The following is a 23,307-nucleotide window of genomic DNA, read 5'->3' as shown; positions in this document are numbered from 1 at the left end:
ATTACCATATGACCCAGCAATCTCCCTTCTGGGTTTAAACCCAAAAGAATTGAAAGCAGGTTCTTAAATAGATATTTGCACTCCCTTGTTCATTGTAGCATTATTCACAATAGCCAAGTGATGGAAGCAATCCAATGTCTGTCAGAGGATGGATGAGTAAAAAAAAAATATATATATATGGAATGTAAATTTACAATGAAATATTATTCAATCTTAAAATAGAGAGAAATACTGGCACATACTATAACAGAGATGAACCTTGAGCTATTATGCTAAGAGAAACAAGTCTGCCATAAAAAGACAAATACTCTAGAATTCCATGATTCCATTTATATGAGGTACCTAAAGTAGTCAAACTGTAATAACAGAAAGCGGATGGTGGTTACCAAGGGCTGGAGGAAGAGAGAAATGGGGGTCAATGGGTACAGAGTTTCAATTTTACAAGATGAAAAAGTTCTGGAGATCAGTTGCATGACGATGTGAAAACACTTAACACTAATGAACGGTACACTTAACACTAATGAACGGTACACTTAAAAGAGGTTAAGATAGTAAAGAAGAAAAAGGTAGAGAAGAAGGAGAAATTCTTCAAGAGTTTTTTTAAAGTTTCTTCAATGCTAGAAAGCCTTAGAAAGACTAGTGACAGGGTCTGCTCTGCAGGACTGTATATGACATTCGAACTGAGCAAAAGCTGTCCCTTCAACAGCAATAATGTCTCCTGCTCTCAGAAATGGCCTTCGCCACTGAGGGTGAACACTAGCCCGTTGCTCACTTGTTCACCTATCTCCAACCCACTTTTTCATTCTTCTAGGCTCATGTCACTGACACATCCTGATTTTGCTCAACCAGACGTGACTTCCTTTGCTTTTCGCCCTCCAGAGCACTCTGTCTATACATCTTGTACTACTTGCCTTTACAGATATGTGGTGTCTATCTTCTCCGCGTAACTACAGTACGAGGGGCCAGGGCACCATCTTATGTACCATTATATACTCTGTAGCAAAGCAACCCGCGTAGAGAAGATCATGCAGTGACTCCTGAACAGACCTTACTGTGTTCTCATTCCAGCCGCAGAGGCAACCAAACCAAAACCTCAGAGCCACAAATGTCTGACACTAACATGCTTATTACTAAAGCTCTCCTAACTCAAAATAACACAAGAATCCAGACTTATCCCCAGATTTCTCCTTTCCTATTTTCTGCAATCCAATAAAAGAGAAGGAAAGACTCTCCATACTCTGGGAAACTCCTATATTCCCAGGGTACCCTGCCTCAGAGGGGATATCTGAGATTAGCCTCCCTAAGTCGTTCTCTCTATGGCAGGGCCCAAGCATTGGCACTGGAGCAAACCCCAGATGCACTTGTCAGCTTCTGTGCTGCCTCATTATTCCCAAGAGGAATCCATCATGATTCTGCTGAAGCTTGTTGTTCTAATGACTTTTTAATTATCTTCCTCTTTTCCTCCTCCTTAGTTGCTAACTTGTCAATTTAAAGAATTTCTTGCTTAAAAGAGTACTACTTTTGATGATGACAACCACTCTGGTTAAAATTCCATTAAATATTTTGCTCAGGAAGCTTATTTAAATGATATGAGCTAGAAAGTACATAGACACTTCAAGATTATTATACAGAAAAAATAAGCTGTTTGCTGATTTGCCTGTAAAACCTTTTTTGTTTTCGTTACTGGATTGGAAACACTGGGTTCTAAAAGCAGCAACACTGTCCCAAGCTGAGGAAGGTAAGGTGCCATGTCACAGGACCCTCGATTAGTTTGCTGACTGTTTTGCTTGATTCATTCATCTAACAAAAATGTACTACCTTGCCAGGCACTGCCCAAGGCACTGAGGGTATAGAGGTAAACAAGTTAGATAAGGTTGCTGATCCCATGGAGCTTATACAGAGAAAGACTGTCCAGGCAGAGGGAAGAACAAGTGCAAAAGCCCAGAGGCAGAAATGATTGAGGTATTTCTGAGACCCAAAAAGGAAGCATGGGAGCAGGGGTTGGAGAGGAAGACAGCATCTAAGCCTCACAGGATCTGAAGGCCTTGCCAGGGAGAACTTAACTATGATGAGAAGTCATTAGAGAATTTAATCAGGAAATCAAATTATCTAATCTACCTTTTTAGAAATCATTTTGGCTGTCATAGACAGTAAACACTGTGTCAGATTTTATTTTTTCTCCCTATATCACTGTTGTATTATGGAGTGTTGCCTTGGCAACTAAACTGAAAAAGCCATGTTAATGCTAACAGGCTAGGTCATCCTTAGCAGGGGAGGCTGGAAGTAGGATAGGCACTTAAGGCAGACACTGGAGGAGGAGGAGGTAGCTCTGAGGCCCAGGCTCATGGATGAGGGGGCCCACAGCCCACCTCAATGCAGAGTATCATGCCAGGTTCTTAACCCAACCAGCCTTAATCAAATTCCATAAAGAATCTTCCAGTAATATCATTCAGATAATGCTATTCTTCCATAGACAACTGACTGCAATCAGACTTTATTGTAGAAGACATTAGGACAGCTAAACTTGCTCTTTTTTCCACAAGGTTAGATGGAACTATGGGACTTTTTTCTTCTAACTAGCTATTGCATTCATTCTAGTTTCTAAGCAGAAGAAGGAAAGTTGTAAAGAAAGGGATCTAGGGTTCCAGGAGGAATGGTGGGGAAGCAGGTGGCCAGCAAACATTGGGTGTGGCAGCTGGATGATACCTCTCTGAATACTTCGTTTTAGCTTGTTACACAGGTCCACGCGTGGGTTATCCACGTGCTCTTCTACAGGTCCCGGGCTTTGTTCTGGAGAAGAAAGGCTTCTGCTAAGATCCAACGGTGCTTTACCAGCGTGCGGTGGTGGGGACGCAGCGGGACTGTGGGTGGTGGTAGGACCGCTGGACACTGGAGAGGTGGTCAGGTCCAACGCTCCTATCCTTGAGTTCAAGGGAGAAGTCAAGGACAGCTTTCTGGCCCTCACCGGGGAGGACGTTCTGGACACAGCCAGCGGCGGTGGGGAAGAGAATTTGCGACACAGGCGTGGGGATTTGCCATCCACCAAATGTTCACCTCTGTTGTTCTGGCTAGTAGCAAAAAACAATTCCAGTGACCTAAAAATAAGAGCAAAAACTATTAACAGATTGTAGCTAAGTGAAAATGATTCCCTTGATGTCATTCAAGAACATGCTCCCCATATTAAAAGGCCACAATATCATCGCAATTCTGCTGCTAGACTTTCTTCATTTCAATGCTGCTTGTATTCCACGCACTTGCCAAAGGAACACAGACACTTTTCGGGCCATGTCTAATCCCTTGCTACTAAACTATGGTCCAAAGACCAGCACTGGTATCTTTTGGCAGCTTGTTAGAAATGCAGAACTCCAGCTCCACTCCAGACTTACTGAATCAGAGCCTGCAATTTAACAAGACCCCTAGGGGATTCTTATACACATTAAAGTTTGAAAAGCATAACTGTAAAATAAAATAAGAAAGCCTAAAACAATAGTTAGTGTCCAAATAATCACAAAGCAAACAAAGACCACTTGCAGACTTCAGAAACTGGGTTCTCAATTTCTCCCCTCAGGAACTATCTATGAGTTCTATTCATTCCCTTTTACTGGCGGGGCTTGGGAAGTTCAAAGGCAAGACAATATCCTCAGGGCTGCTCTTCTGCAGGAAGACCCAGAAATCAGAAGGGCCACACTTTCATAACAGGCAAATCCTGGGCCTACCTGACGGGGATGGAGGTAAAAGGCCTCTTGTATATGTCAGAAAGCTTTGCCAGCACCACAGCTGCTGTCGTAAAAATACGGTAGGTGTGCAGAAAGGTGTTGAGGAAATCGATACTAAGAAACCTCAAGTCTGTCAGCCGCTCCAGGAGGCGCTCCACGCTGGCATAACGAATCTGGGGCACTTTGCAGGAGTTGAGTGTTTTACTGAAGCAAATATCAGTGTCATCTTTATGAAGACGGGCATCAGACCTACACACAAAGCAGGAACATGAGAACAAAACCAGAGCGTGCCTTCCTTTCGGTCATTGAGTATTTCAGTTTTGGTAAACACATTCACATGCAGGCTTCCCATTGCATTTGATAAAACTTGTTGATATGACATTACATACAACAAGGTAGGGTTACAGAAACATAAAATTATAATTTAGAAAGGCCAGAATTAAAATTGTGGAGAAGGTAATAATAATTCATTTCACTCTGTGGATTCCTTCTGTAGTTCTTTACCCTTTACCCTTTACCCTTCTGTAGTTCTTTACCCTTTACCCTTTACCCTTTCCTTTACCCTTCTGAGTTCTTGGCTGAGACTCCTGTAATAAAAGATTAGCAAGAGAAAAACTAACAGAAGTTTATTAACATGGATACTTCATGTATACATGGGAGATACCTAGGAAGAAGTGAGTAACTCCCTGAGGTGACCTAGAATTCAGGATTAAATGCCATCATAATAGGGAAAGGGAGTGGGATTTAGGCTTCTTAGGGGAGAGTAAATGATTTTTAGGTAAGATAAATGGGTCCTTAGAAGAATAGATGTGAGACGGAATAGATAATTTGTGACAGTCTGTCCAGGTGTCATGTCGACTTCTCGTCTCCTCTCCTGCAATAAGAGTCAAAACTCCCTGGTTGATGAAACTCCCTGGGAAGGGATTTATGACAACTGAGTTCCTTCTGGAAGATCTGTCTTTAGGCAGAGAAAGGGGGTTTAGAGAAGCCTCTTCCTGCATTTGCTGTTTTTCAAGTTTCCATAGCTCAAAATAATATGCCAAAGTGGCATATTTTCAGGTGGCAAGTTCTGTTACCCTTCACTTCTCTCTCTACTTTAATCATGTTTTATTAGGAAAATGAGGCCAAAAGCCCTATTTAGGAGAGACTTTGTTTATGTCCCTAAATCAGAATAACGAAAATGCCCTTAAAAGGTAGTGGGTGACATTCTCCCCACAGAGGGATAAGGGAAGGGGGAGACACAGATATCACTACTATATCTGTGGTTATTTCTTTTTCTCACTTCTAATTTTGTGCATTTGTGTTTCCCCCTTTTCTCTTAACTAAACTAATAGATTATATTATTAGGTGTTTTTCCCTCTAGAACTGGCCTTTTATCAATTCTATGGTTTTTCCATATTTTAATTTATTAATGCCTATTCTTATCTCATTTCCCTCCTATACTTTCCTACAGTTTCTTTTGTCTTTCTGTTTCTAGCATCTTGAATTGAATACTTAATTCATTTCATTCTTCCTAGCTTACTAATACACTTAAGTCTATCCATTTTATGAGTACAGTTTAATCCATAAGTTGTATAAAATGTTTTGTTTTCATTATGTTTTCAATATCCTGCAATATTAAAAATGTCTTCATTTAAAAAAAGTAAAAAGGGCGAAGGGGGTCAATTTTATGGCAATAGATGATAACTAGACTTATGGTGGTAATCGCTTTATAATGTATACTAATATCAAATTATAGTGTACACCTGAAACTAATATAATGTTATATACCAATTTTACTTTAATTAAAAAACGTGTAATGGGTGAAATATAGGCTGCAAACCCTTCTAGAGATTCTTATGAACAGTATCCATGACTGCCCCCTGCAATGTTCTGCTTTTTATCATTCTGTAAAACTTCCCATCTGGCTACTCCTTCCCATCTGAGCAGCCTCTCCAGGTGGGCGAGCAAACTAAGGAAAAGTCACACAGCAGCTCTCAAGATCCTTGGCCATGTTCAGAGTCCTCGGCCACTGGTGTGCATTTTTTTAAAAGTGCAAAAGAGGTCTAGGTAGAGGCAAAGTTTATAAGAGGAAGAGCTTAGAAGCAGCGGCTGAATCCAAGTGGGGCTCAAAGAATGCATATCTTCTCTAGGACTGCCCAAAGCCTTTGCATTCCCTTCTTCTCTTTCATTACAGCATCTCAGAACACACAATTGATGAAGTCCTGGATTTCACCACTTGATTAAAGGATACACTACAGAGCTAGTCATGTGAGACAACTGCATGCTAAGAATCAGTTGGCTTGTTGTGAGTGCTCTTAATTATCCTTTTCAGCACTTCGAGCAGTTTTAAATTATATATTTATTTTCTTTTGAGTAAGAAGAAATCAATGGCTTTCTTAGCTTGCTCTTAGAAACTTCCCACCCCTATGTATGCTCAGTGCAGGCAGAAGTATTTCATTTGTGGGCCTGAAAGGGCATTTTAAATGAGCCATGAACCCCTGCCGAGGAATTGACTAAGGGTGGCTTGCTAGTTTTAGTTACATTACTGATCTTGAAAACACACAAGTATGTCTTTTGAGATTCTGAAAATAGCATGGCCCTTTCTTCACTCACTACGAGACCCTCAACCAACATTACTTTTCTGGTTCTTAATCTTTTCATTTTTAAAAAGAACTTTGAAACTTTTTAGAATCAATCAGTTTGTCTAGAAAATAGCTAACCAAGAAAATAACTTTTTCTCTACCATTTCCCACCAAAAATCTTTATTTTCTAAGAAAGGTGTGGTTAGCTATTATTAAAAGAAACCAAGCCTTAACCTGTATACATAAAATGTAAAATATCATGTCATGATTTTGCATTCTAATCGTAGCTTGAGATTTGCATCTTTTGACTATAATTCCTTTCATCAAAACATTAGGAGGAAGAAATATGTTGTAGCCAACATGAAATTAAAACTGACTGGGATTGGGAGTCAAGATGGTGGAGCAGGAAAATGCTGTGCTTGGCTCCTCTCACAACCACACCAAAATTAAAACTAAACTATAGAACCATCACTGAGAATAGTATGAAGTCCAGCTGAACAGAAGTCTTATAACTAAGGACATACAGAAGAAGCCACATCGAGACTGGAAGGAAGGGTGGAGATGCAGAACAGGCTGTTCTCCATACCCACCTGTGGCAGTTAAAAATCAGGAGGGCTATCTCAGCTATGGAGGTTCCTCCTGAGGAAATGAGGAGTCCCAGCTCTACACCAGGCTTCCCAGCTCAGGGGTCTAGTTCCAGAAAGAAGTCTCCATAACTTTTGGCTGTGAAAACCAGTGGAGATTGTGGCTGAGTGAGATGGAGGGCTGCGTGAGTTCCAGCCATTCCTCTTAAAGGGCCTGCATATGGACTTACTCACTGAGGGACTCATTCACTCTGAGCTCCAGTCCTGGGGCAGTGGCTCAAAAGGCACCAGGGCCATACAGAGAGAAATTGAACTGTCTGGCTTCAGAGCAAAGGCTGGAGGGGCAGCTTTCTCCCAAATAGAGGTCCTGGCAGAATCCATTGTTCCTTTGTTGAACAGTGTGCAGATGCTGGCAGCCATCATATCTGGGTCTCCATCATCCTGGCTAACACCACTTACCCTGTCCTGGTAATTCCCTGAGACTCGCCCACCAAACTTGCAAGCCCACCCAAGCCACTTCCAGTGGCTTTTCCATACAAATAGCCTGGCTTGGCTTATGCTGCCGATTTTCCTAAAATCTCTCAGAGTTCACAAACTCCAAACAAGCCTAGCATCTGGCCTTGGCATGCCCCCCACCTCTTTCTAAGACTCCCCAAGCCCAACACTAGCAGCAGACAGCCTCAGTTCACAGAGTAGCCTCTCCCAGGCAACTCCAAGGCCAGCATGGATAGAGGACACTTGTGGATCACTCTGTGGCTCATGCCAGGTAGTCCAGGGCAGGGCACAGGCAGCAGTTGAACTTGGCTGCAGTGGGGCTCCTCTCTGAGGCTCCAGGCTGGCATGCCCAGTGGCCAGCTTCAGACTACACCTGAACACCACTCAGCTGCCCCCACAGACAACATACCCAAAGGATAGACTGAGGAGGCGCTAGAGCCCTGTTAAAGTGAGTCCTACTCCATAGAGTCAGCTCCTGCACAACAGACACTCCACTGTAGTCAGAGCCAGTTTCCACAACTAATCAGTCTGAGGGTCAATCTCTCTCACTGACCCTCTCACAGCAACCAAGGCTCAATGCAACAGGAGGGCAAACAAAACCCACACAAGGGAGATACCTGTAGCACCTGGCTCAAGTGACCAGGGAGACTGTACCATTGGGCCCTACGGGACACCTACTACATAAGGCCACACTACTAAAACCGGAAGACATAGCAGCTCTACCTAATACATGGAAACAAACATAGGGAGGCAGCCAAGACGGAGAGACAAAGAGACATGTTCCAAATGAAAGAACAGACCAAAATTCCAGGAAAAAGAACTAAACAAAATGGAGACCAACAATCTACCAGATGAAGAGTTCAAAACATGGAGCTAGAAAACATAAAAAAAAAAGTCAGAAATGAAGAATACAATAACAGAAATGAAAAATACATTAGAAGGAATCAACAGCACATTAAATAAAGCAGAGATCTGAATCAGATTTAGAAGATAAGGTAGCAGAAAACAATTAGAACAGCAATAAGAAAAAAAGGAATCCAAAAATATTAGGATAACTTTAGGAGCCTCTGGGACAACATCAAGCTTACCAACATTCATATCATAGGGGTACCAAAAGAAGAAGTGAGAGCAAGGAATTGAAAACCTGTTTGGAAAAATAATGACAGAAAACTTTCCTAACCTGGCAAAGAAAATAGACATACAAGTCCAAGAAGGGCAGAGAGTCCCAAACAAGTTGAACCCAAAGAGACCCACATCATATTTAAAATGCCAAAGGTTAAAGACAAAGAGAGAATCTTAAAAGCAGCAAGAGAAAAGCAGTTAGTTACCTACAAGGGAGCTCCCATAAGATTAGTAGCTGATTTCTCAATAGAAACCTTGCAGGCCAGATAAGATTGACACAAAATATTCAAAGTGATGAAAAGCAAGGACCTATAACCAAGATTACTCTATCCAGCAAAGCTATCATTTAGAATTGAAGGACAAATAAAGAGCTTCCCAGACAAGATAAAGGTAAAGGAGTCCATCATTACCAAACCAGTATAACAAGAAATGTTAAAGGGATTTCTTTAAGAAGAAGAATAAAAGTTTAAAAATATGAATAATAAAATGGCAATAACTACGTATCCATCAACAATTACTTTCAATGTACATGGATTAAATGCTCCTATCAAAAGACACAGGGTGGCTGAATAGATAAGAAAACAAGACCCTTCTATATGCTGCCTACAACAGACTTACTTCAGATTGAAAGACACACAGACTGAAAGTATATGGATGGAAAAAAGTATTTCATGAAAATGGAAATGAAAAAAAATTGGTGTAGCAATATATATACCAGACAAAAGACTTTCAAAACAAGAGTTATAACAAGAGACAAAGAGGACCCAGTAATCCTACTTTTGGGTATTTATACAAAGAAACCCAAAACACCACGTGGAAGGGACATGTGCATCCATATGTTCATTGTAGCATTATTTACAATAGCCAAGATATGGAGGCAACCTGGGTGTCCATCAATGAAGGAATGGATAAAGAAGAGGTGGTACATATATACAATGGAATATTACTCAGCCATAAAAAAAAAAAAAATGAAATCTTGCCATTTAAAAAATGGATGGATCTTGAGGGTATTGTGCTGAGTGGAGCAAGTCAGATAGAGAAAGATAAATGCTATCTGATTCTATAAGTATGTGGAATCTAAAGAAAAAAACAAAGGAACAAGCAAAATAGAAAGAAACTCACAGATACAGAGAACAAACTGATGATTGCCAGATGAGAGGGAGGTGAGAAAAATGGGTGAAAAAGGTGAAGGGATTAAAAAGTACAAATTGATAATTCCAGAGTAGTCATAGGGCTGTAAAGTACAACACAGAGAATATAATTCATAATACTGTAATAACTACATATGGTGTCAGATTGTTATTAGATTTATCAGTGATCACTTCTTAAGTTATATAAATGTTGTACACCTGAAAATAATATAATAGTGTATGTCAACTATGATTAAAAAATAAAATAATTATTAAAAAAAATAAAATTGACTAATTACACCACTGTCTTTCAAATTTTTTATTACATTTTCATTTTAAGAAAAGAAATATTATAAAATTATTTAATTATCTTTTATTACACTGAACAAGATCTTACTTTATTTCTTAAGGGACTCTCAAGAAAGATTTAATATGTTATTTAAGACTGTTATGATAATAATTTATTTTTGGTAAACACTTTAAAAAGCAATCTTGAGACATCAAACCCATATTACCTATTATAATTAGTAAGTTTTAAAAGGAGGTAAGTGCCTGAAAAGTGATGCCATGTTAATAATAAGACACAATTAAGATAAGTTAACTTTTTAACTCTCCAAAATATCTTTTTTTTCTTCATGATATGTAGACAGGGAGATACAAAGAGAGGCAAGAATACAGAATTTACATAGAATAGGAACAGAGATTGCAAAATCATTCATTTTTCTTTAAGGAGAATCAGGTTCAGTGAGGCAAGGAAAAATAGAAGGAAGAAATCTATAAAATATATGAAAGTCTGCTTTGGGAATATATCTAGTATAGTATAGATAGACATCAAAATGTATGACTGTAATAGAAAATCTTTATAGCCTGAGATACAGGTTTCTTTCTTGACAAGAAAACAGTTCCTACTCACTCAAGTGTCACCTCTGTGCACCCCAAAGAAGGAAAGTCTTGGTCTGTATGGGAGGTAGTTACACAAATGAAATTGGACATGGACACTGGTCAAATGGCCATAAGAGAAAGCAGCATTTGGGTACCAGCCAAAACTGATAAGGCACAAAATTAAAGTTTTTATCCACATTAATTCTTAAAGGCAACAAAATGTACATACAATCCTCCCTCGGGATCCATGGGGGTTTGGTTCCAAGATGCCTGTGGATACCAAAATCTGAGTGTGCTCAAGTCCCTTATGTAAAATGGTGGTGTATTTTCATATAACCTACACGCATCCACCCATATTTTTTAAATCATCTCTAGATTACTTGTAATGTCTAATACAACTTAAATGCTATCTAAATAGTTGTTATACTGAACTGTTTAGGGAATGGTGACAAGAAAAATTCCACACATGTTCATACAGACACAACCATAGTAGGCCTAAATACAAGGTACACGTCAGCAACTACGTAACTTTTTTTCAAATATTTTTCATTCGTGGTTGGTTTAATACATGGATGCTGAACCCATGGATACAAAGGACCACTGTACAGTGGGTGTGCAGCTGCCCGAGGGTTTAAGAGCTTGTAACTCACTTGTCTGCAATGTCCAGCTTAACAAACTCTCATTCTAAAGCCGTTTGGACCGTTATGGCTGTCTAAACTTGAAGAAAGTACTTTTAAAATGAATAAAACTAATATGTACTCTTTTGTGAAGTACTAAAAAGAATTCTATGGAAGAAAATTTATAAGACAACTAACCAAATAATATGAATTTTAAAATTAAGTCATAATTTGGACCTTTGACCTAATAATCCATACTTGGTTCTAATCTTAGCATAATCTATTTAACTAATCAGATTTTAAATAAAACTATACTAAATTAAAAACCTAGAAAACTGAATGCTATAGGAATCCTTCCCCTAGAGTTCTGAAATGATCCTGTCCAAAATATTTTTAAATTTGACTAGCAATTTGAAATACTATCATTCTTTTATCGTGGATTTTTCTGTAGTAATTATGGCACTAGTATAATGTACTTCTGCTTTCATCTGATATAATAATAACTTTCAAAATCGTACCATTGGGATAATCTAATTGTAGTTAACACCTATCATATAGCATAAACAGCTCAGATCTTTTAAAATCCCATAAAAAGTCATAGAAGATAAACATTTCTTAGTTTTGTGTAACATTTTTTGAAAGATATAATAGATTGCTTTTAAAAATACATTTTATTATTAGAACTTGGAATGCAAACAACCAAGAAAATGAGAGTAGGGAATGATTTGGTCAACTTCGAAATACTCTCCAAATAATTTCTGAATTTGGAAAGAAAAAAGTATATAGAGACAAAAGCATTAATACAGAGAGCTATGACACATAGTTGATATAACTTCTCATTTTAAATTATAGTTTCCCTAATGATGACTTTAAATTATAGGATTTACTTTGTTAACAAAACATAAAGAGAGCCGGATGGCAGTCCTGAGCAGTAGTTTTTAGGGCAAATCCACATATAGGCAGTGGGTAGATGGTACCATTGAAAAGCCAGACGATTGATATTAAGTACCTTCAAAATCTAAATGTATCTCTACAGACAAATCTGAGTAATAAGATTCATATGCACTGGGAAAACACCAGAAGAATCTGGCATGTCTTGATCTGACTTTGGACACATCTGGCTGTCACAACTCTTTATATTGAACTTGAAAATCTCAAAAGGCTTTTTGTCCTGAGTAAAGACATACATAACAGTCTGAAAACAATTTTTCTATGCTGTGAGTCAATAAACTATGAATCTGAAAACCATTTTGATAGTCTTGTGTACAATGACATATCATGAATTATCATATTACTGTCAAAAAACATATTCACAATATGAAGCAGATTGCTACTGAAGCAATACTTTATCCAGGGTTTTACATTCTCTACCCGTTTGATCTTGATTAAAATATAAGAGAAAGGGTTATTGCACTTACTTAATCATATGTGGCACAGTAACTTTGGAATTCTCTTCAAACACTATAGTCATTAAACCATTACACCGTATATTGTCCACGCACTATGGAATTAAAAAATAGACAATTACAACCCACACAAAAACCTAGGCAGATCATATATTCCCATAATTGTTTATAGCCACAAAAACAATGTAGTTTCTCATCACACATACACATACACATACACACACACACGAGGCGAACATTATACATTGATGAACAGATTCAATGTCTAGACCAAAACTGTGTACCTGAAAAACACCTGAGGATACATACAAAGGCTACATTTTTCTGCAATGTGTTTCCCAAGGATTCTGACCACAATGTCACTGTCACAACTCTGGCAGATGTAGCACTGCTTGAAAGGTTTATGACCTTCTGATGGTGATTGCCTCTGCTATATTCATTTTCTGCCCTAGGGGATGGTATAGGGCAGGCAGAGGGGAAACGTTGGCTTTCCTGGATGAAGTTCATCTTCTGTCTCACTAGTCAGTTCTGTACTCACTTCTCGGGTGTTTTTTGTTTTTGTTTTTGTTTTTGTTTTGTTTTGGCCAATAAATTCCCACATTTTACTAATTTCTCTAGCAGTTTCTATTGGTACCATGTTGGTTGGTTTGGTACACAAGCATTGTGTAATTTTTCCTGTTTCTGGCACACATAAAACCCTGTTCATCTTGCTGTCTTCCAAGAAAACTTTTGCTAGTATTTTCTGCCTTTTTAATTTATATTTATGCCGTATCATTTTAAAATTTCCCTTTGCAATTATTTTGGGTTAGAGAAGGGTTTATTTTGAATTATACACATTCCCTTTAAACAAAACAGAAAATTAAAAAAAAAAGATTTAAACAATTTTTAAAATCAGAAATTACTTCTAGTTACTAGGATACCATGTAGTGCTTTATGACTGCAATTAAACGGTGTGAAGAATCTGATTACCAAGTGACTTTGTATAGGTCCTGAACTCAGGGATTTACCCTAAACCCCAAGGTCTAATGGAGGAGTAAATATGCAAGTAAGAAACCAGATTGTTAGCATCCCCTGACCATTCCATCTACTAAGCAAATTAGCTATTTTCAAACTTGTTTTTCCTTTAAAATTTGTTTCCTCATGTCTTATGCCATTATTTAAATGACCAGGTATAAAGAATCCCAAACTCTGAGAATGAAATGGAATATTTTAATGACCTCTTCAATTCATTTCCTTAAACTACAGCATCTGGAAATAACATAAGTCTTTTGTAAAAGCCAAGTGATGTAACAAACTTTGTAGAAGCCGGGGATATCTGTATATGAATGTGTGTATGAATATATTTATATTGGAAGGCGTGGTATATACCCATGATCACATAAGCACGTATCTTGGTTGTGTTGAGAAAGGTTTGAGCCTTGGGAAAATGAATTCAGTTCATCCATTCCAGAAGAAATACATGAAAATAAGCAAGGTGTCATACATCTTTAAGGGCACATTGAATTTATGTGAACTACAGTAAACCTTGAAATTACTAGGATAACAAAAGCAGCCATGGATATTCTAGTTCAGTTTGTGATGACTATGGCAAGGTTGGGTCTGGGAATATATATGCTCACAAAAGCCCCAGGTAATTTTAATGCAGCTGGTCCTTGGACAAATGTTGAGAATGACTTCTCCAGCAGGGTTTTCTAAGGGTTTTATTTAAGGCAATACCTGTTCAAAGGTGAGTGGTCTACTGTGTCACCATGTTTTTTACCTTTTTAATACTTCTAAGTAGTGGGGAAGAAGATGAGATTCAATTTTTCTCTTTTAATTCATTTTTTTATGTTAAAATCAGAAAATTCCCTATTGATTCCAGAGAGGCTATTTTAAGAATAAAGCATGTCAGCATGCTACAAATTTGTCTATACAAGGTCTGTATTTTGACACATCTGCCCAAACCAAGAAGCTCAGAGGTGAATTTTAATTCTGCATTTAAGTTAATGCCCATAATTATAGAACAATCTGTTTAATACACCATTATGCATGACAGTAAGACTAGCACAAATGAATGCACAATATTGAAATGAATGGTCAAACCTTCAGCCTCAAATTTTTCTCTATAAATAGATGAAAAAAGGAAGAATTATTGGTCAAGAACATTAGCTATTTGCATGTTTTGTTGGAGGCGCCAATGGTTAATAATGGCCTTACTGGTATAACTAAAAGTGTAATTAATCATTCAAGCAATTGTTACTTCTAAAAATTACAGCTTTAGAGACAGAGGCCTGGCAAGGCCAAAGTTTTAATTTTTGCACAGAGTGCTTTATGTGAAACTGAGAATGTGACAATATCTAGAAACCAGTTTAAATAAGAGCCATATGTGATTAGTGCAACAGGGTACAGTGGCTTAGCAAGGTGACTTCAAATCAAATCACAAAAATATCAAGAGTTAGCAAAATAAAGGGTAAAAAATAAAAAGGCAAAATAATGAAGAACATAGTCATAATAAAAATTGAAGAAAATGTTCATTTCTCTGGTCTGTAAGGATAGCTACAATGAATAAATGTTCATCCGGCATGAACTGACAAAAAATAGAAATAGTGGAAAATGTTAATCTCATTGATAATTACAGAAGTGTAAATTAAAAACATTAGAAAGCAATACCACTTTTTCATTAAATAGGAAAATGTGATAAATGTGCTAAAAATCAGCACTGGCAGGACTTTGAAGAAAGCAGCATGGCTACCTTGCTGATAATGTAGTGAAATGCTGAGTTACACATTTCTGGAAGCATTTTAGCAGTCTGTCATGAATTATGAAATCATGAAAGTGATCAGGCCCTCTGTACCAACCTTGACTGCTGTGGGGAAGATACACTAGCCAAGGACCTTGAAAGGGAAAAAACTCCTGCATGAAGATGGTTAGCACCACAGCATATCTTAATGCTAAAAGTGGGAAACTGCTTTTGGTATACCTAATTATTCAGAAAAAGCTAGAAAAGTGGTAAGTTAATGTGGTAGTGTGTATACATACACATACACATACTTCAATATGAAGAATTTACAGAAATGTAGAAAGACGTAAATGAGGTAAAAAGCAAAAACAATGAATATATACACTGAGAGCCAAACTATAAAATTCTTTCTGTATGGTACGATTCTAGGGGTTTTAGAGATGAAAATAGTTGATTTTCAGGGCAGAGGTTCTCTAATTTAATTGCACAAGAGTAATCTGTGGAACTTGTTAAAACTTGGGGGTGTCTGGAATACGGGTTCAGGAATCTGCATTTTTTAAACCTTTAGGTAATTTGGTAAAAAATTATTTATATGCTGGAGTTGGGAGTATTTTTAGTTCCTTTTAGTGTCCATCTTTTTACATATAAAAATATCATAAAATATTAAACAGTATATTTTTAAGCATTCGGTAGGCTCATCTTATTGAAAATGAATTATGTCCAGAGATATACTTGTAAGACTGACAAATTCCATCAATGTATGTTTAGCACATAATTTTCCCCATAAAATGTTCTCTGCTTTAAGCAGAGAACAAAGCCAGTTGAGATGCAGGCTGCTGGGCAGCATGCTAGGCCCACTCAACAGTTCAACACTCCGTCCCTACCACTCACCATTCAAACCTCACATCAGGAAAATCACTAAGTATCCCAAATACTTACTACTGTACTCAGCCTTTAGTAGCAGTTGACACGTGACCACTCCCTCCTCCATGATACATTTTCTTCACATGACTTTCAGAACACCATGCTCTCTTGGCTATCTTCTAACCACATTGCTGGTTCCTTCTTAGTCCTCTTTGCTGTTCTCCCCCACTACTCACTCAGGCCATGGCCCCCTTCTCGTTTCTATCTACAGTAACTCCCTGAGTGATCTCAACAGCATTACCGCCTTAAATACCACGTAAATAGCATAGAGTCTTCCACCTGGCCCTCTGTCCTAAACGCTGAACTTCTATAACCCACTGGAGACTTAACGCCACTTAAATGACTTCCTCATTTTCTATTTTCCCCTCTCTTACATTTCACTTAAGCCACACTGACCTTCAAAATACGTAGTGTCCTCCTGCTCTAGAGTCTTTGCAATGGCTGTTTCCTCTGTTGGAAATGACTTTCCCTTCATCACATATCTACATGTTATTTCCACCACCTGCTACAGTTTTTGTTTAGATGTCTTCTTCAGAATAAGATGACCACCTTTTAAAAACTGTACTGACCCATACCTACCTCCAGTAGCCCCATCCTTCTTGCCCTTCTTGCCCAAGTACCTTCTAACATAAAATAATATGTACTTATTTATAATGTTTACTGTTACTTTTCAGTCTTCCCTTCACTAGAATGTAAGCTACACAAAGCCAGGGAAGTTTTTGTTATAGTTGCCTCTTCTGCTCATGATATATCACAAGTGCCTAAACAGTGACTGGCATATATTATCACTGCATAAATATATTTGTTGAATGACTAAAATCGTAAATGTCAAAGCCACGTAGTATCAAAGTTTGATTGAACATAGTAATTTCACATAATGATATCATCATCACTTAAAAAACTCTAACTTTCTGTTAGTGTCCTTCTCAGATTAAACTGTAGATATAACCTGATATAATTTAACATAACAGCCATAGCAAATTGGAGAAATAGGAGGAAGTTGTATACTTCCACTGCAAAATGTAGTCTAAGTGGAAAGTCTCACTTGAATGCTTGTGGCAGGCAAAGCATTTGGTACCTTTCTTTAAAGAACCGGTCATAGAATCATTGATGTATCTCAAGGGTCTTCACAGTGCCTCACCAGATGCCTTAAGGAAAGTCACTTAAAGCTTTTAACAACTGTGTATCTTAGGAGCCCCAGTTACATCATAAGGTAGAACCTAGAAGCAGCTAGAAAAACACTTTGCCTACTCCTATTCTCCCCATTCTTCCTACTTATCTTGGCTTCACAACGCTTACAAAATTCTGTTGCATTAAGTTGTCTACTTTCCTTTCTTCCCTACTAGCCTGCCTGTCTCCTTGATAGCAGAGGCTATTGCCATATCCCTGGTACCTACACAAAACCTGGCAGCACATGGTGATTGCTCAATAAGCATTCATAGAATCGGTGAATGATTCAGAGTTTCATAAGGTAAGAGATGCATTACCAACAGAACTAAAGTATTAATTCAGACAGCATAGAGTTAATGAAAGTATTAATAAATCACCACAAGGATATAATCACGCAAATATAGAAGATCCCCTCTTTTCATTCCCTTGTTAGCCAGGAAAGAAGTGCCTTCACTTCAAGTGATTTATTCACCATTAAAGCAGTCGTGGGGGTGCGTGAGTAAAAATCCAGCATTCCTGTAAAGGACATTTAGAGTGCTAAAAGACATGGATTAGTTTTGAGTCGCGACTCATCATAGCTGTGTAACTTTGAACAAACATTTAGCCTTCCAAACTTCAGGTTTCTTACCTGTGAAATGGGGCTAATATTTCTCTTTACCTTCAGGATACTGTTGTAAGGGTCAAATGAGACTAAGTCTGTACAATTTCTTTGACATCAAAAATAATTATTTATGACATTTATTCTTTCTATTTTCCCTCAGTTTTCGGTCACTCAGAAAAAAATTAAGCATCTAAAGAACTATGATATAGTTCAGATTTTTACCTGTCTTATATATAAATTACTATAAGCTTTACAGAAAAAAAAAGTCAGTAGAATCTACATTATATGCCTTTTCCATCTGCCCAATCTTCCTTGAGTTAACAACTTTGAGGATAATTATCAAGCCTTCTTTTAATATTTTTCTCACAAGAACATTTTTCTCCTATATTGGTCAAAATTAACATGGAGCTTGGATTTTAAAATGCTCAAGTCCAATCGTGATTAACTTTGACATATTTCCAAATCCAAATAAATGCAACAATTCCCTAACTAGACATTGCTGATCAGGAAAAGGTAAGCAAATCTGTTTCCTGTTTTTTTCTATATAAAACACAAGAGCTCATTTTCAGATTTCATACTACAGACAGTATCTCTTATCTGATGCAATTCCTTAAATTGCCATAGCCCTTGTTAGCTCTTTTTGTATCTCTCACTATTTTCCTACCTCAGAAACAAATAAGCAAAAACATAAAACAAAACAAAACAAAAACAAAAACAAAACGGTGAGGTCACTGGAGAATTTATTACTAATAGGGAAATTTTAACACTATTCAAAACTAGTGATTACATTTCCAGACTATAAAAAAATACCAAGGAAATAAAATGCAATTACTATATTTCACACAAATTTTAACCATAAAAAGAAAAACAAACAGCAACAAATGATTCCAGTATATCAAGATACATAGTAATGATGACAGTGACCACAACAACCAGATGTAATTTTTCAATTACCTCCAAAAATCCTCCCCAAAAGTTAATGTTGTGAGAAAAACAAACAAACAAACAAAAAACCATGTGGTAAAAGCCATTTGTTTACCTGACTTATATCGCTTGTCCAGGCGGCTTTCTCCTGGCGTGAAGGTGCTAACAAGACTACAGTGAAAGGGGCAGCATCTGGAGGCTCCACCACTATTTTAAAATCCAGGTGTCCAAACACTTGCCCAGAACCTTTGGCTTCAATACACATAAACCAAATAATCAGATGTGAATACAAAAATAAGAGTAACAGCTGCTTTCATGTAGTTCTAGATATACAATTGATGTTCGAGCCCAGAATCTCATTTCAGCAATGTGGTACTTCTCCAGCATGTAGGGTGGTGGGTAGGGTGCTTTATTAAGCTCATAAGCAGATGAAGAAGTTGAGGTCAGTAGGTGACTCAGGACTAGGATCCTGGTCTCCTTCTCATTTCACGGTTTGTTTTGTGTTTTTTTGTTGTTGTTTTTTTTGTTTTTAATTTTCATGATCTACAGAGTTCTAATGCTCTAATTCAAGTTCTCTCTTCTCTACTTGACACTGAAAAATTACTGTCATGAGCCAAATTCAGTAAATGTGAGTTCCCAAAGATGGTTTAACAAGGTTTACAGGTTAAAAGGTTCAATAAAACTTTTCATATATAAATGACTTCGGGGAGTTTATTCTCAGCATCTCTACCGCCTCCTTAAGCAGCTCTTCTTAGCTAGAAACAAAAACTACAGGACGTTTTAATTATCATATAATTCTAAGTGATAGAAAGTGACTTACAGTCATCATCACTTGCATCGGGCTCCTCAATCAAGGTACATTCTATTAGAGAGAGAACCCCACCTGTCTGGAAACAAATCAATTTTTCATTAAGAGGCTGAGAATCTGGCATAAGTTGGAAAGCAATGATTTACAAATCTTATACTCAGGGTGCCACAGAAGAAAGCATAGCAAATCTATACCATAAATAATTTTTCATAGATTCCAAAATTAAATTGAGATGTATAAAAGTAATTGAACTCATTTAACTTCATGATTCTTCTCCTCCAGCCCACTCTAGTGTTACTAAAATTTTGGAAGTCAGTCTATGGGAGACTAGATGGTACCTTAGGGGCCCTTGAGAGCAAATACCACTCAGCAAAGGCTGAGCTTACCATCCAGGCAGTGACTGAAGCAATAGAAAGCCGTCATGGTGTTGGACAATATTTTTAGGCAAAATAATAGAAGGTATAGACAGGCAAACTTCTCCTGTAAAGGGCCAGATGGTAAATCTTTTAGGCTTTGCAAGCCATATGATTTCTATCACATCTACTCAAATCTGCCATTTTAAAAAGCATGAAAACAATCACAGACAAAATGTAAACCAAAGACCATGGCTGTGTTCCAATAAAACTTTAACAAAAACAGGCATCAAACAATCTATGGGCCATAGTTTGCTGACCCTTGGTATAGAGCAAGATAAAAGAGCATTCAGCAAATATTACAATAGTACACTGTAGTAATTTGACAAAATTTTTGTAGCTCAGTAGTCATCAACTAGTAATAATTTTGTCCAGATTATAATTTTAATGGCACTTCTATATGGTAACGCACATTTAAATATCTATTACTTTGGATCCAAGTGACAACAAAGTAAATGCCAAGGTTGGTAACTAGACATTACCTCATTATGCAATTGTGACAATGTTTTATAATACCAGGCATGAGAAAGTCATAATTAAATTAACCTCAACGCATCTTAATATCATGAAACATAAATGGAATAGCAATGTAAAACCAGTACCTTGAGCAGATGCAGCTTTCCTCCTGAACTTCTTGTACAAATTAAAAAGTGTTTTGTAAATAAGAAGCATTGCCTTTCTCCTTCCTTTTTCAAAGATAATGAACCCAGGCGAACTTTACTAAGTTTCCCCTTCTCAACAGAAGGTACTTGAATAAGAGAACCTGGTGATCATAAAAGCGAAGAATAAACAGCAATTAAAATTCTATCAAGTGAGAGCTGTTCCTGATGCAATGAACACCAGGACTTGTTTCCCAACAAACCAAGGATTTACTGAATGCACTATTGGGACAAGTAAATCCCCTACACTCTAAGCGGAAGCAGCAGTGCATTGTATTTTAAGGGTCACAGTAATTCCTACATTTTTTTTGTAAAACACTTTAGATTTGATTACTCATCTATATGCTGGAAAGAAAATAAGTTTGAAAGAAAGCCAAATTGGATACAAAGAATAAGGCACTTCTGCTGTCTGTCCTTGGTGATCTGATCTCAATCAATTTATTTACTTCACAATAAGGTACATATTGTATAATTACTTATAGTAATAAACTAATAAAAAGCAAGTAGAATTTATTCTTTTCAAAGCACTAAAGGTAGATAAATAGTATATTATTAGAGTTTACTTTTTATTTAAAAAATAGAATGTGCAATATATGTATATTATAAAAATACACAGATTATACAATTCAACACAATTTAGTTGAGGACTATTTTAAAAGGGCAGCTATTTCAAGATACATTTAAATTATGTGTGATAAAAATTCTTTATGGACTCTAAATGGAAAAGAAACCATATAAAGTATATACCTAGAGCATTCCTGTGAAAAAAAAACTGCCTTCCATTCAATGTGAGAAGCTCTGCATAGACTTTATATAGTTTCACTCTAAAATGACCTCTCTCTTCCCCCAAAATAAAATCCCAATCCAAGCTAAATATCAAACCAAAGAGTACTAAGAAAGATTCTTGTAAATACCTTGCCTCTGACTTCTGAAAAGGCCTGAGCCAGTATTGTCTCTATTTGTTTAACCTACCACCCACCCCAAATGCAGCCTTACAAAGGCTTATATCAGCCTCTTAAGAACCATTAAATGTATATTGAACCCTTAAATATTAACAGTGGTCATCACTAAGAGGTGAGATTTCAGGCAGTTTTTTTTTTTTCATTCTTCACACATTTTCTGGGTTGCCCGATTTTTTTTTTTTTTTTAATGAACACAGATTACTTCTGTAACTGGGAAAAAAACTCAACTACAGTTCTTCATATACACGAAAGAGTAAAACTATGATTGTGGGTCACAAAAGATTCACATTAACATATGAATATTTCAAATAGCATTTGGTTTTAACAGAGATCTAAACATGTACAAGGTGGTAAAGGACCCAAGCTTCCATGTCCAAATTCCATCTATTTAGGTGTTAGGTGGAGCTGCTTCACTCTCCAGCTATTGAGGCCTAAAATATAGCATGGAAGCAGACCTGGGGGAGGGTGTGGGACTAGGCACCAGAGGGCGGAAAGAAGGACTGATTGCACTGAAGGGTACCAGCAGGAGGAGAATGAATGAGGGAGGTGAGGCAGGTGGGAACGAACTGTCAGAGAAAGGCAGGCAGCAAGTCATTAAATTTGAAGAGTGAAAGGCATGGGGAAAGCTCAAGGCAGAATGCTTAGAGAAGCAGATGAGCAAGTAATAGCAGCAGAAGCATTGTACTCATGGGACTCACTCGAAGGAATTAAGGCTAGAAAGCTTTCAGGACTGAGATCATCTCCTTATTTCAGAGAAAGGGAAACTGAGGCCTGAGAGGCTAAACAGCTCTCAGGGTTTAGTCTCCCAAAGTGGCACAGCTAGCAGACGGCAGTGGATTCAGCAACATAAAAACTAAAACTTGTAAAGGGAATAGATGGGAAAAGGCTGTAAGTTCCAGCTTTGCCATGGGTGGTCGTGAGTCACCCAAGCAGATCGTTTAGGGTAGAGTGAAAAACTTGGGCTTAGACAGATATCTTGGTGGACAAGTGGGTTTGGGAGTCATTTTCAGAAAGAATATTAACAAGGCTATGAAAACTCAATAATAATATGGTCATTGGTAAATGTTTCTAGCACTTAATTATTTTGTAAATCAGAAATTACAGAATACACTGTTGGGTCATACATTAGTAATTACTGTGAATTTCAGCTTTGAGGTAAAAAAATAGATGTTTCCTTGGCAACTACACACTAATATGCTTAATCTATAACTGTTTCCCTCATATCCAACCAGGAGACTGTATTTTAACTGTATACAGAAATCTATACAGCTGAATTAAAAATGAGCAATTTCAACACTATTGTTTGGTTTATAAAAAAATTATAATGGAAAAAACACATTAAGTGTATTTTTTCACATTTTATCTTACGTTTGACATGGCATTTTAACAACTATGAGACTTAAAGAGTCCTCTCTACAAATTAGAGAAATAATTAGTATTAAATTAGTAATTCCTATCAGACCATTAATATGATATGGTGCTCTGCATCTCTATCATGTCTATCTAATAATTGGGGTCAACTTACAACACAATTTATTTCTATTACTAAATTCCCATAGAGTGGCATTCAAGACCAGCTATTGCCCTTATTCTTTTTTTCCTTTTTTTTTT

General features: G+C 37.3%; 1 protein-coding gene across 1 annotated transcript in view; it reads right to left on the bottom strand.

Moving 5' to 3' along the window:
* Positions 1–23,307, bottom strand: part of RASGRF2 (Ras protein specific guanine nucleotide releasing factor 2) — a 206,815-nt gene that overhangs the window by 87,004 nt on the left and 96,504 nt on the right. The window contains exons 10-15 of the mRNA XM_011377581.1: positions 20,678–20,838; positions 19,675–19,741; positions 18,970–19,106; positions 12,529–12,611; positions 3,717–3,965; positions 2,707–3,095 (exon numbers count right to left, since the gene is read on the bottom strand). Coding sequence (XP_011375883.1) covers positions 2,707–3,095; positions 3,717–3,965; positions 12,529–12,611; positions 18,970–19,106; positions 19,675–19,741; positions 20,678–20,838 — 1,086 coding nt within the window. The remainder of the gene's footprint in view (positions 1–2,706; positions 3,096–3,716; positions 3,966–12,528; positions 12,612–18,969; positions 19,107–19,674; positions 19,742–20,677; positions 20,839–23,307) is intronic.

The sequence above is a fragment of the Pteropus vampyrus genome, unplaced genomic scaffold (assembly GCF_000151845.1).
Source record: "Pteropus vampyrus isolate Shadow unplaced genomic scaffold, Pvam_2.0 Scaffold11, whole genome shotgun sequence".
Lineage (NCBI taxonomy): Eukaryota > Metazoa > Chordata > Mammalia > Chiroptera > Pteropodidae > Pteropus > Pteropus vampyrus.
This window is presented reverse-complemented; position numbering and strand designations above follow the sequence as displayed.